This window comes from Gekko japonicus, unplaced genomic scaffold (genome assembly GCF_001447785.1).
Source record: "Gekko japonicus isolate JY-2015 unplaced genomic scaffold, Gekko_japonicus_V1.1 scaffold2635, whole genome shotgun sequence".
Taxonomy (NCBI): Eukaryota; Metazoa; Chordata; class Lepidosauria; order Squamata; family Gekkonidae; genus Gekko; species Gekko japonicus.
In genome coordinates, this window is record NW_015177097.1 from 214,104 (window position 1) to 227,173 (window position 13,070).

Sequence of the window (13,070 nt, forward strand, 5' to 3'; positions counted from 1 at the left end):
CTCTCCTTTTATAGCGGGTTCACAAGATGGGCGGTAACTGTGCCAACCTCTTGACCCACCTACCTGTTAGTCCATCCCAAAAACAATCCTATTGGTTGCATGTGGGAAGGGGAGGTTACCTAAGAGGGGTGGCCAATATTGTAACCTAAAACCTTACTCAGAGTATGGCATCTGGACAGGTGTGGAATCTAGGCGTCAGGATGCTTCATTGTAGTGCTGATGAAGCTGGCCAGTTCCATTGATAACCAAATGTACATATGGCAGGAAATTCCAGCTCAGGAACAAAGCAGCTTACTCTGGTACTTAATAACGACAGCAAGAATGATATATGCACAATATTGGAAGCTAGAAAAAGTACCAGAGATTGAGGATTGGATACAAAAAGTTCTGTTCATGGCAGAAATGGACAAAATTACAAAGAAATTAAATAACAAAGAAGATGAAGAATTTTTTGAGGAATGGAAGGACTTTAAAATTTATCTGGAAAAGAACTGGGATGTAAAACAAAATTTACTATGTTTAGAACAATATTAAGAAATTTGATGTTATCTGGAAGTTAGATATGTGAAATAAGATGTGAATAACTGATGAAATCTATATGAGGGGAAAAGAGGTGAATGCATTGCGGGAAGCCACAGGAGGGGGGAAGGAGTAATAACCATAGGGTAAACAAAGACATTATATAAGGGTTTAATGATTAATTGCTGTATTCCTATGATGGAAAAAAATAAAAAAAATTTGTTTACAAAAAAAAATGTCAAATCACAGCTATGCTTTGAGTGTTCAGAGCTACTTTGTTGTTCAGTTGCACAGTCGAGTCTGACTCTTCGCGACCCCATGGAGCACATCACGCCAGGCCCTCCTGTCTTCCGTCGTGCTTCAGAGTTTGCTTAATTTCATGTTCGTTGCATCTATGACACTGTCTAACCATCTCATCCTTTGCCATTCCCTTTTTCTTTGATCTTCAATCTTTCCCAGCATCGGGGTCTTCTCCAGTGAGTGCTCCCTTCTCATTTCGTGGCCAAAGTATTTGAGCTTCAGCTTCAGTGTCTGGCCTTCCAGGGAACAGTCAGGGTTGATTTCTTTTAGGATTGACTGATTTGATCTCCTTGCAGTCCAGGGGACTCTCAAGAGTCTTCTCCAGCACCATCAGAGCTACTGGGAATTCACAAATGTGCCAATTTGTAGATAAGTTACTAAGTGTATTTTGCAGCAGGGTGATGAGATGAGGCCCAAATTAGTCGCCAGTGTCTTGGTCACCCAAATCATGGAAGATGCGCTCTCGTCTCTCTTGGCGGCAGGTTATCATACGTCAGTCTTCGGAGTCTTCAGTGACTGCCTTCTGGATAAATTACCAGGAATAAAAACGAACGGCTGCACCGTGGAAGTCATTCCAGCTTTGCCTAGATTGCAGATTAGCACTTCATTGCCAAGGTAAGAAATTTGGAAGCTTGATTCATGCCGGTAGCCCTTTTCGTTCACAGTAGAAGAGCAAGATTCGAGTCCAGTCACACCTTAAAGACCAACAAGACTTCCAGGGTTTAAGCTTTTGAGAGCCAAAGCTCCCTTTGTCAGGGACCTTGCTCTTTGGAAGCTTGAGTTTTCTTTTTTGGGTTTGTTTCTAAGGAAATGGGATCTGTACATCTGCTGGCAGCCCCCAATTCTGCGTGCCAAGCCACTTTTGAAAAGCCTTTTGTGGGAGAGCATCATGAGTAGCCGCCTTATACTGAATCAGGCCATCAGTCCATCACAAGCAGTATCATCTACTCAGACTCGCAGCAACTTCCAGGATCTCAAGCAGAGGTCTTTCACATCCCCTCCTACCTGATCCCTTTAGCTGGGAATGCTGGGGATTTGACCTGGGACCAAACTGAGAGTAGGGCTGCCAAGTGGGGGCGGGTGGCGGGTAAACCCCCGCTTTGGAGGCCCGATTTCCGACGCCGCGGAATCGGGCCCCGGGGGGAACTCTGCCCCCCGAAGTGCAGCGTGGCTCCCATGACGCAACCACGTTGGGGGCGTGGCCCGGATCGTCGGAGGGAAAACTCTATGGATTTCCCTCCGACGATCGGGGCCACGCCCTCAACGTGATCGATGTTGCGCGTCACTTTCAGGTGCACGCACATCCGAGGACGGCTCCCGGAGCCTGGCGAGGCTCCCCCGCCGGTGAGTTTTTTTGACTTGGCAACCCTAACCGAGAGCGAGTTTGGCGTAGTGGTTAGGAGCATGGACTGTAATCTGGGCGAACCGGGTTTGATTCCCTCCAACCCTCCACATGCAGCTGCTGGTGTGACCTTGGGTCAGTTACAAGTTATTTCAGAGCTGTTCTCTCACAAGCAGTTCTCGAGAGAGCTCTCTCAGCCCCACCTACCTTACAGGGTGTCTGTTGTGGGGAGGGGAAGGGAAAGGAGATTGTAAGCCGCTCTGAGACTCCTTCAGGTAGTGAAGGGCGGGTTATAAATCCAGTCTCCTCCTCCTCCTCTTGCAAAGCAGATGCTCTGCCACTGAGCCACGGCCCCTCCCCAAGGCCATGAAGGCCAGCTCTATAAGTCCTTTGTGCAGCACTCTGGGTCTAGCTCATATGCAATAATGATGTGTCAAACAAGCTCGGTTGTGTGCTGCCATGGGGGGGGGCATCTTCTTGACCTCATATCTCTCCTGTTTAGGCTTGGTGCAGGCAGCTTGGTCTCCCAGTTTCCTAACTGTGGTTAAGGTAGTGGGGAGGGGCATCCAGAATGGTTAGAAGCTGGTTTCAGACTACTAGGTTTTAAAACCACGCTTGTGGAAGTGAGAGATATTATACTGGGGAATATTTCTGCTATGAAGATCCTCTGCCACTGGAAAATTAAATGAATGAAGATTTCACAGCATTTTCCATCAGTAAGCAACTTTTGTACCCTAAATATGCGTTTGTAATTTTTGTTCGGGAAGCAACTAATCTTTAAACGCAGCTCCCGAGCGTTATGCTCGTATTGGAAGATGGCAGTAAAGCTAGATTTTTGTCGTTTAAGGAGTGGGCGCGAGGGCTGTCTTATCAACCACCGAGATCAAAAGATACTGCGGGCAGAGATCAGGAGCGAGGAAACTGTGGCACTCCAAGACAGATAACATAGCCTTTAATGTATTAGGGATGCTGGATGCATTATTCACTTGAATCTTACTTGCATTTGTAAAGGTCTGCTCATACGCTGCAGCCTTCCTCGGGGGATGAAATCACCACCAATGTGTCAGTCCAGCTCTACAATGGAGAGACCCAACAACTCATAATTAAACTAGAAAACATTGGAACAGAACCTCTGGAGAAGCTGGAGGTAACATCAAAAATGGTCAACACAAAAGGTACGACCGTGGCCTCTATGTGATAAAAGAATGAAATAATAAGATATACCAGATATTACTCAATCAGATATGCTGTGGGCTGTTCTTACAGAGTTTTTAAAAGCTTCACACAGGAGAATAAATGCTATGATGTTTTGTGTCCAATTCAGTTCAGCACTGCTAATTTGATATTCAGAATATTTGTTCTGTTCTCTCTGAAGCTGCCTTTTACTACAGCTGACCATTGTTCTATCAAGGTCTGTGTTACTTACTCAAACTGGCGGTGGCTCTCCAGGATTTCAGGTTGAGATCTTCCACATCACATCACTTATTACCTGATCCTGTTAGGTGAAGACTGAAAGTTATTCTGGTTAGATTTTTGTCCCAATAAAACTTGGTAAAATTTTCCCTATAAATGTTTCCTTTTCCCCAGAAGAATCAGTCTTTCACATTCACTTTTCTCTCCAGAGACTATTTTTTCCCCTTAAGAGTGAATCCTGTAGTAACAGTTGAGAAAAAAATGAAACAGTAATGGCTTATTTTTTTTTTGTTATTTACTGTTAAGAAATAGTGTGAATTTCATTTAGCATATCAGAACATATAGTCAGCTCCTAAAATGGTTTTCTAATTTCAGATTTATCTTTTTTTGTTCGCCATGAAGTCACAGATGATTTATGGCGACCCTTGCCATGAAGTCATAGATGATTTATGGCGACCCTGTGGGGTTTCCAAGGCAAAAGATGTTCAGAGGTGGTTTGCCATTGCCTGCCTCTGTGTCATGACCCTGGTATTCTTTGGTGGTCTCCCTTCCAAATACTGACGAGGGCCAACCCTGCCTAGCTTTCAAGATCTGATAAGGTCAGGCTAGCCTCAGCTATCCAGATCAGGACAGATGGGACATTACATGTAACCAAATTTCTATGAAGAGTTCTGCCCGTTTTTATTTGTGAAAGTAACTGTTGTCTCAATATGCACTTGCCCTTTCTAATCAGTATTCCCACCAATAGTCAATGAAGGCAGAGGGGTTTAAATTAATATCCTCTAATGAAATAGTAAAAAACCCAGTAGCACCTTTAAGACTAACAAACTTTATTGTAGCATAAGCTTTCGAGAACACAAGCCTTCTTTGTCAAATGCATGGGTACCCTCGGACGATGACAGCTGTGTTCTCGAAAGCTTATGCTACAATAAAGTTTGTTAGTCTTAAAGGTGCTACTGGGCTTTTTACTATTTCATTAGAGAATATTAATTTAAACCCCTCTGCAGCCACAGACTAACATGGCTAACTCCTCTGGATATATTCTCTTATGCTTTTTTCACCCCCAGTGGCCAGTGTCCAAGGAGCCATGTAACCAGTTCTTTAAACTCAAGACAGCATTATTTATTTCCAAATAGGTGATGTACAACATGTAAATCATAGTTAAAACTATCTTCCGAAATTAAAAAAAAAATCCCACCTTTAAAAAGTAACACTGTAGAATTTCTAAAGGCAGGGCTTTTTTTGTGGAAAAAGCCCAACAGGAATTCATTAGCATAATAGGCCACACCCAACAGCAGAAACATATTAGCATATTAGGCCACACCCCTGACAGCACAGCTCATTGGCTACACCCCCATGTTACCAGAAGTGTGCTCATCCAGCCACACCCACCTCTTGCTTCTTATTCTGTTTATCCAGGGCTTTTTTGTAGCAGGAACTCCTTTGCATGTTAGGCCACGCACCCCTAATGTAGCCAATCCTAATGAGTTTCTGCTGTGGGTTGTGTCCTATTATGCGAATGAGTTCCTGCTGGGCGTGGCCAACTTGGGAGCCAGCTGGAACTCCGTTCCTGTGCGTTCCTGCCCCAAAATAGCCCTGTCTAAAGGAATACAGTGATATTTGTGGATATAAAGTTAATCTTCACAAAGCGATTGCATATGGAAGGCAGAACATATGCTAAAGTACAGCATCCCAGATATGTGTGATGTTCCTTAAGAGGCAGATGTTGGATATCTTGAGAAATGGCTCTTGATGGGCATCAATAATATTGTCGATATAAAAGTTGTTGGGTACAGTTTAAAATACATAAGACGGATAGTTAGGATTGAAAAGATAGTGTACATTGAATATATTTTCAGAAGTAATTGAGTTCTCATAAGTAGTCTTTTGTTAGTTGTTGTCGATTTTCCGGGCTGTATGGCCGTGGTTTTGGCATTGTAGGTCCTGAAGTTTCGCCAGCAGCTGTGACTGAGGATGCCAGTCACAGCTGCTGGCGAAACGTCAGGGCCTACAATGCCAAGACCACGGCCATAACAGCCTGGAAAATCGACAACAACTAATGAACTCCGGCCATGAAAGCCTTCGACAACATAGTCTTTTGTTAATTAATAAACAAGCTGGTAGAAAGATTAACTGGAATGTTCTAGTCTGGAAAGCACCTATGAGTGGCATCTGCTGCTCTCTATAAATCTCAGAATAAAGGTCGAATAGAGTCTGCCCGTGGATCTGCAGCAGTGTCAGAATGGGAGAATTAAGACAACTGGTTGGAACATGCAACAAAATACGTTTTACGGTATAAAACGGAGCAATGTGATGAACCTTAGTTTTCAACTACGTAGAGTCCCGTTTTATTAAAAGAGAACTCCGTCAAAATTAACCTTTTCTAATTGGCGCTGTTAACAGTTTTTTAAAAAAGATGTTGGTCATTAGACCGGAAATATTTCAGTGTCTTCGTTGGGTCGCCTTTTAAGAACAAGACATCAGAATCTGGTCTATGTTTTGATATGTTTGTGTCTTGGGGAAACATTTCTTGGAATAGAAAAAAGAACACTCGTAATTTATTTCCGATAATGAAGGCAATATTTGGCTGTGCTCTAGTAATAAATAATGCATCTCTAGCCAGCTCTTACAGGAAAGCTCAAGTCTGCTGCGCAAGCTTTAGATGAAAAATGTCTATTTGTTTATAGTTGAACAGTTTCATTGGAACCGCTCATACAATCAGAGATTTGAGCAAGTGCAAAAAATTGTTTAGTTGGTTGGTAGAACTCTGCACATCTGGCTGTCAATGTAAAGTCTTGGTCTGATAGATGTTTAATTTTTTTAATTGCTTCCATGAGTTTCCTTTCTCTTGTTGCTAAAATAAAATGGGAAATAATTTGATTGGGATGATATATATATATATAACCAGCAATGCTCCCTCTAAGCTGTGGAGTCCTGTGAGCAAAAGTTCTACTTTCTACTGGCATTAAAGTTGTGATCAGGTGATTTGGCTACTGCATAAATTAGTTTGCTCTGGAGCCATCCTTCCTGAGCTAAACCAAAAAATGTGTGAGCCGGAGGCTAAAAAACTGTGAGCTAGCTCACACTAACTCAGCTTAGAGGGAACACTGATAACCAGTATTAGTGCACTTTTCTTCTTGATTGTTCTGCCGCACCAACAACCTATGACAACTCCTTTGCTGTTTCTGTTGCCTGCAATCCATTGTGCTTTATGGCACCTGGGCATAGATTCTGCCTTCTAATATCCATCTTGTCTCCTTCCCCTCTCTGAGTGTTACAATTCCATTTTTTTTTCTGGGAAGGAGGTGAGAAACCACCAGGGCACCAACGGGAGGGATTTAATGGGTATTCTGCTTTCAGGGGATTTTTAATTATTTGCTACTATATTGCCTTAAATGTAAAAGAGTTCTGGGGTCATTGTCATGCTCTGCGGAAGCAATCACCATTGTTCTAGTGAATTAAATGACTGCAGAGTAACCGTGTGCAGCTAAAGTAGACTCAGACAGTTATCGCTGTCAGATACAGTCTGGGTTAGTTACATGACTCCCAAATGGATAAGCCCACAGTCAAGCGCGAAAGAGGTGCTTAGAAACATACAGCTGTTTATACCATCATGGGATTTTCCTAATGATATATTTTAGTTAGATAGACCTACCCTGCTTTGCAGTTTCAGAATACCAAGTAGGTATTCTCATATGGGGGAGATTTGTATCCCAGATCTGTTAGGTGGAGATTTGATTCACTAACACATAGCAGATTTGCAATTCATTTCCCAAAAGCGGAGAGCTCAGCTTTCGTGTTAGTTGTGATGTGATGGAAAGAAAAATAAAATCTTCTCCCTTTCAGATCCTGTTTTTGGAATATATGGAAATGTTTACGCTTAGCGATCTATAGCATTCATTCTCTTTAGTCATGGAGAAACACTTGAAACATGGTATAAATCAAAATTTTCTACCTCAAATGGGGGGGGGGAATCCCATGTGGAAGGAGCCATCTTGGATGCCAGATTGTTTTATACTATGTCACATAGCTGTTAATTTGTTTCTACTTGCACGTGACCTGTAAATATCGATTTTGATACAGGGAAGCTGTTTGGTGATTTTCTGAGTTGGAACCTAGAAGACACGCTTTCCCAGTTCCCCCTGAAACCAGGCAAAATTGCTACGTTTACTGTGAACATTAAAGTGAAGCTTGACTTCTCCTGCCAGGAAAATCTCCTTCAGGATCTTAATGACGGTGAGTTTTGGATCCTGAGTCTGAGATGAAGAGCTGTGCTTTTCTTTTGGCCAAGCATCACTGTTGGGCTCAGTGAATCGTCTTCCAGAACTGAAGGGGTGAAGCATCACTGTTAAGCATGCAGCCCCCAAGAGACAAGCATCAGTGTAACGGCAAAAAAAACCCAACCAGCGGCTGATCTGAGTTTACCTGTGTCTCTGTTGTTTCTGAATGTAATGTTTGATAGAGGCTAAGCTTAACCAATTTCACATTGGTGGGCTTAGCAGGAACAGTTTGTCACAGCTCCTATCATCATCTCCACTTAGGTTAGGAGTCCCGAACCCTTTTGAGTCTGCAAGCATCTTTGGCATTCTGAGACTGGGTGGTGGGAACAATTGCAAAATGGCTCTCACAGGAGCTGGAGCCAACCACACAATATCAGGGAGTGAGGTCATGTTGCTAATAGTAACCCTTTAGCATTTCAGGCAGAACCACTGGGAGGTCACCAAAAGAGGTTTTGGTGAGCAGGTGTAATGCCACCACTTTCTGAATGTAATGTTTGATAGAGGCTAAGCTTAACAAATTTCACATTGGTGGGCTTAGCAGGAACAGTTTGTCACAGCTCCTATCATCATCTCCACTTAGGTTAGGAGTCCCGAACCCTTTTGAGTCTGCAAGCATCTTTGGCATTCTGAGACTGGGTGGTAGGAACAATTGCAAAATGGCTCTCACAGGAGCTGGAGCCAACCACACAATATCAGGGAGTGAGGTCATGTATAATGCTAATAGTAACCCTTTAGCATTTCAGGCAGAACCACTGGGAGGTCACCAAAAGAGGTTTTGGTGAGCAGGGGACCCCTGGTTTAGACAGACATTTGATTGAAGCAGGAACAGAGCTCTCACGAGGTTTATATACTTTCTAAGTTAATGCAGGAGTCTTTTAAGCCCTTTTGTCCACTCTTACAGAATACATCTAAATCAGTTGTACCAGTCAGATAAGGCATACTAGCAGGCATAAATATTTTGACGCAAGTCGAAACAAGAAGAGACTTATTCAAGGACACACAGCAGAATGTACAAACCTTAGTGCATAAATACTGAACACAAATGAGCAGTCTGACTGCTAAAACTAGGTTTCAGATTGGAAATCAGCATAAGATTTGGGAAGTTAATCATGCTTCTCCCATAGTCTGTCAAGCTGGATTCCACATGGCTAACAAATCCACATTTTAAAAATATATACTTAGAAGTTCCTTTTCCACCTATGAAGATGACATCATGTACCAAGTAATTTGGAAGCAATCTGAAAACACTTTGATGACATTCAGTGTGGACAAAGATGACTCATTGTGAGGAAGGGAATTCATTAACTCAGGAATGTCTCCACAGTGGGTGTGTTCGTCTCACAGCAGATTATATATGTCTTTGATTTATAGCCTGCCACTTCCCAAGGTTTCCCAGAGCATAACAACAAGTTCAGATCACAAAACCCCAATACCGGTGGCTAAAAAAGCCTAATTTCATCCAATCCCTCAATGCAATACATTTTGAGAACCAACACATGGTCATAAGAACATAAAAACATAAGAGGCACCAATGTTGGATCAGGCCAAAGGCCCACCCAGTCCAACACTCTGTCACACAGTGGCCAAAAATACCAGGTGCCATCAGGAGGTCCACCAGTGGGGCCAGGACATTAGAAGCCCTCCCACTGTTGACCCCCCCAAGCACCAAGAAGACAGGGCATCACTTGCCCCAGAGTCCCTATCTATACTTTGTGGCTAATAGCCACTGATGGACCACTGCTCCATATACTTATCTAATTCCCTTTTGAAGCCGTCCATGCTCGTAGCCGTCACCACTTCCTGTGGCAGTGAATTCCATGTGTTAATCACTCTTTGGGTGAAGAAGTACTTCCTTTTATCCGTTCTAACCCGACCGCTCAGCAATTTCATGGAGTGCCGACGAGTTCTTGTATTGTGAGAAAGGGAGAAAAGTACCTCTTTCTCTACCTGCTCTTTCCCATGCATAATCTTGTAAACCTCAAGATTGTCTCCCCTCAGTCGTCGTTTCCCCAAGCTAAAGAGCCCCAAGCGCTTTAACCTTTCTTCATAGGGAAAGTGTTGCAACCCTTTTATCATTCGAGTTGCTCTTTTCTGCCCTTTTCCCAAAGCTATAATATCCTTTTTAAGGTGTGGTGACCAGAACTGCACACAGTATTCCAAATGAGGTCGCACCATTGATTTATATAGGGGCATTATGATATTGGCTGATCTGTTTTCAATACCCTTCCTAATAATCCCCAGCATAGCATTGGCCTTCTTTATTGCAGTCACACACTGTCTCGACATTTTCAGTGAGTTATCTACTACAACTCCAAGATCTCTCTCTTGTTTAGTCTCTGCCAGTTCAGACCCCATCAATGTGTATTTATATTTAGGATTTTTGGCTCCCGTGTGCATCACCTTGCACTTGGCCACATTGATCTGGTAAGCTGCATTTGTGATCTTAACGGTATAGTATGTTGATTAACATATGGATTTGGGCAGTGGCAGTGTAGAGTACTACCAAGATGAATTTCACAAGACAGATCCGTGAGAAAGTAATTTCAACTTTATGGAGGCATTATTTGTAGATGAGTTCAGCTACGTCCTCTTTTCTTATCCCAGTGTGTTGTGTATTAAGTGAACAGAAAAACATAAGAGAAGCCAATGTTAGGTCAGGCCAATAGCCTATCCAGTCCAATACTTCGTCACACATGGCCAAAAATACCAGGAACCATCAGGAGGTCCACCAGTGGGTCCACTGTTGCCCCCCCAAGCACCAAGAATACAGAGAATCGCTTGTCCCAGACGGAGAGTTCCTACCTAGAAAAAGTAAAGGTAAAGGTTTTCCTTGCTCTAAAGCCAGTTGAATCCGACTCTAGGGTGTCGTGCTCATCTCCGTTTCCAAGCCGAAGAGCCAGCGCTGACCGAAGACATTTCCCTGGTCATGTGGCCGGCATGACTAGACACCAAGGCAGATGGAACGCTGTTACCTTCCCACCGAAGTGGTACCTATTTATCTACATGCAATTTTTTTGCTTTTTAACTGCTAGGTTGGCAGGAGCTGGGACCAGAGACGGGAGCTCACTCCGTCATGCGGCACTCAAGTCTTGAACTGCTGAACTACCGACCTTCCAGCCTGAAGTTCAGCGTCTTAACCACTGAGCCACCTATCTATACTTTGTGGCTAATAGCCACTGATGAACCTCTGTTCCATATGTTTATCCAATTCCCTCTTGAAGCCATCCATGCTTGTAGCTGCCACCTCCTGTGGCAGCGAATTCCATGTGTTAATCACTCTTTGGGTGAAGAAGTACTTCCTTTTATCTGTTCTAACCCAACTTCTCAGCAATTTCATTGAGTGCACACGAGTTCTTGTATTGTGAGAAAGGGAGAAAAGGACTTCATCTTCGACGTGGTCTCTGTGCTTCACACCCATGGGATACAGTGCGCACGCACTGGATCGATCGGCATTGTAGCAAGCTCTTTAACGGATTTTCCACCTAGACCTCGGGCATGTGCAGGAACCCCGCCAATTCCTTTCTTTCAGCTGCACTGGAAGCACCTTCCTTTCGTCGGTCTGATCGGTAGCTTTTTTTCTCCTCAGAGCTCTTCGTTTTTCTCCTCAGTTTTCTTTCTTTTTCGCTTTTACCTTTATTTTTTTGTTGTTTCTTCAAAAAAAAAGAGAGCTTTGTTTAGTTTCGGGGGAACTTTTTTCGTTTACCTCAGTCTGGCCTTCAGGCTCCCCCCCCCCCACCGTCTTTTCTTCTCTGTTTTTGTTTATTTTATGGAGAAGAAGTGGGGCTTTTTCAAGCGTTGCAAGGACTGTGGCAGTAAGCTTGCTCCACCTGATGGCCACTCCCTCTGCATTTTTTGTCTTGGCGAGACACACCGACCAGAGTCCTTGACGCTAAATCCCGCTTCAGTCATGGACTCAGAAGTCCTGGTGAGACCATCAACATCGACGGCTCTGGCTTCGAAGCCCTCGTCCGATATCGTTTGGTCGACATCGAAGTGTTCGGCACCGACGGCGCAATCTTCAGTGTCGACGCCCGTGAAGAGGAAACAGAAGATGGGTAAAGAGCACAAGTCCGCAAAATAGGGCTCCTCTAGGACCCTAAACCGCAGACTGTGACAGCGGCCATGAAATTAAAAGACGCCTGCTCCTTGGGAGGAAAGCGATGGCGAACCTAAACAGCATGATAAAAAGTAAAGACATCTCCCTGCCAACAAAAGTCCGCATGGTCAAAGCAATGGTATTCCCAGTAGTCATGTATGGCTGTGAGAGTTGGACTATAAGGAAGGCCGAGCGCAGAAGAATAGATTCTTTTGAACTATGGTGCTGGAGAAGACTCTTGAGAGTCCCTTGGACTGCAAGAAGAACAAATCAGTCAATCCTCAAAGAAATCAACCCTGACTGTTCCCTGGAAGGCCAGATAATGAAACTGAAGCTCAAATACTTTGGCCACCAAATGAGAAGGGAGCACTCACTGGAGAAGACCCTGATGCTGGGAAAGATTGAAGGTCAAAGAAGACGGGGACGGCAAAGGATGAGATGGTTGGACAGTGTCACCGACATAACGAACATGAAATTGAGCCAACTTCAGAGGACAGTGGAAGACAGGAGGGCCTGGCGGGAGCTGCTCCATGGGGTCACGAAGAGTCGGACTCGACTGTGCGACTGAACAACAAAAGACCCTAAAGACGGCGAAGTCTGGGAATGTATTGGGTACTACACCGGGTAATGCCCCTAATGTGCCCCCCACTCCAACGGCAGTATCGGCATCTGACGCTCCAGTCGCTCCACCGATACCGACTATCCATCTATTGGACTTTCCCATACACCAGCTAGACCATGACACGTTGGTCGATATGCATCCTTTCTCCGACATCGATAATGTCGAGATCCTCAGTCATCCCCCGGGCATGGGTCGCTCTCCCTCTGCTCAGTCTTCGACATCGACGGTCTCGGAGTGCCATGCCGATATTGATGCGGCTTGGCATCGACAGATCCCTAAAAGCATTCAACGTCATCCTCCCCGTCTGTTCGCCGAGGATCGGCCCTTCGATATCGATGATCGGGCTAACACTGTCTCCAAGATGCTCCCGCTCCAGGAGTAGATCCCCACGAGTCTTCCTGCCCCCCCACCTCCTCCTCTCTCCTGGGATCACTGCCACCTGCGTTATTTTTATGGGGCTCATCCACCAGCATCCATGCTGTGGTTGACTCCAGCAGG

At 44.3% G+C, this 13,070-nt stretch overlaps 1 protein-coding gene across 1 annotated transcript in view; it reads left to right on the forward strand.

Moving 5' to 3' along the window:
• The window catches only part of TRAPPC9 (trafficking protein particle complex 9), an 87,745-nt gene extending 75,122 nt beyond the window's left edge, over positions 1–12,623 (forward strand). The window contains exons 14-18 of the mRNA XM_015428283.1: positions 1,302–1,434; positions 3,173–3,336; positions 7,658–7,810; positions 11,720–11,909; positions 12,611–12,623. Coding sequence (XP_015283769.1) covers positions 1,302–1,434; positions 3,173–3,336; positions 7,658–7,810; positions 11,720–11,909; positions 12,611–12,623 — 653 coding nt within the window. The remainder of the gene's footprint in view (positions 1–1,301; positions 1,435–3,172; positions 3,337–7,657; positions 7,811–11,719; positions 11,910–12,610) is intronic.
• The last annotated feature ends 447 nt before the right edge of the window (positions 12,624–13,070 follow it).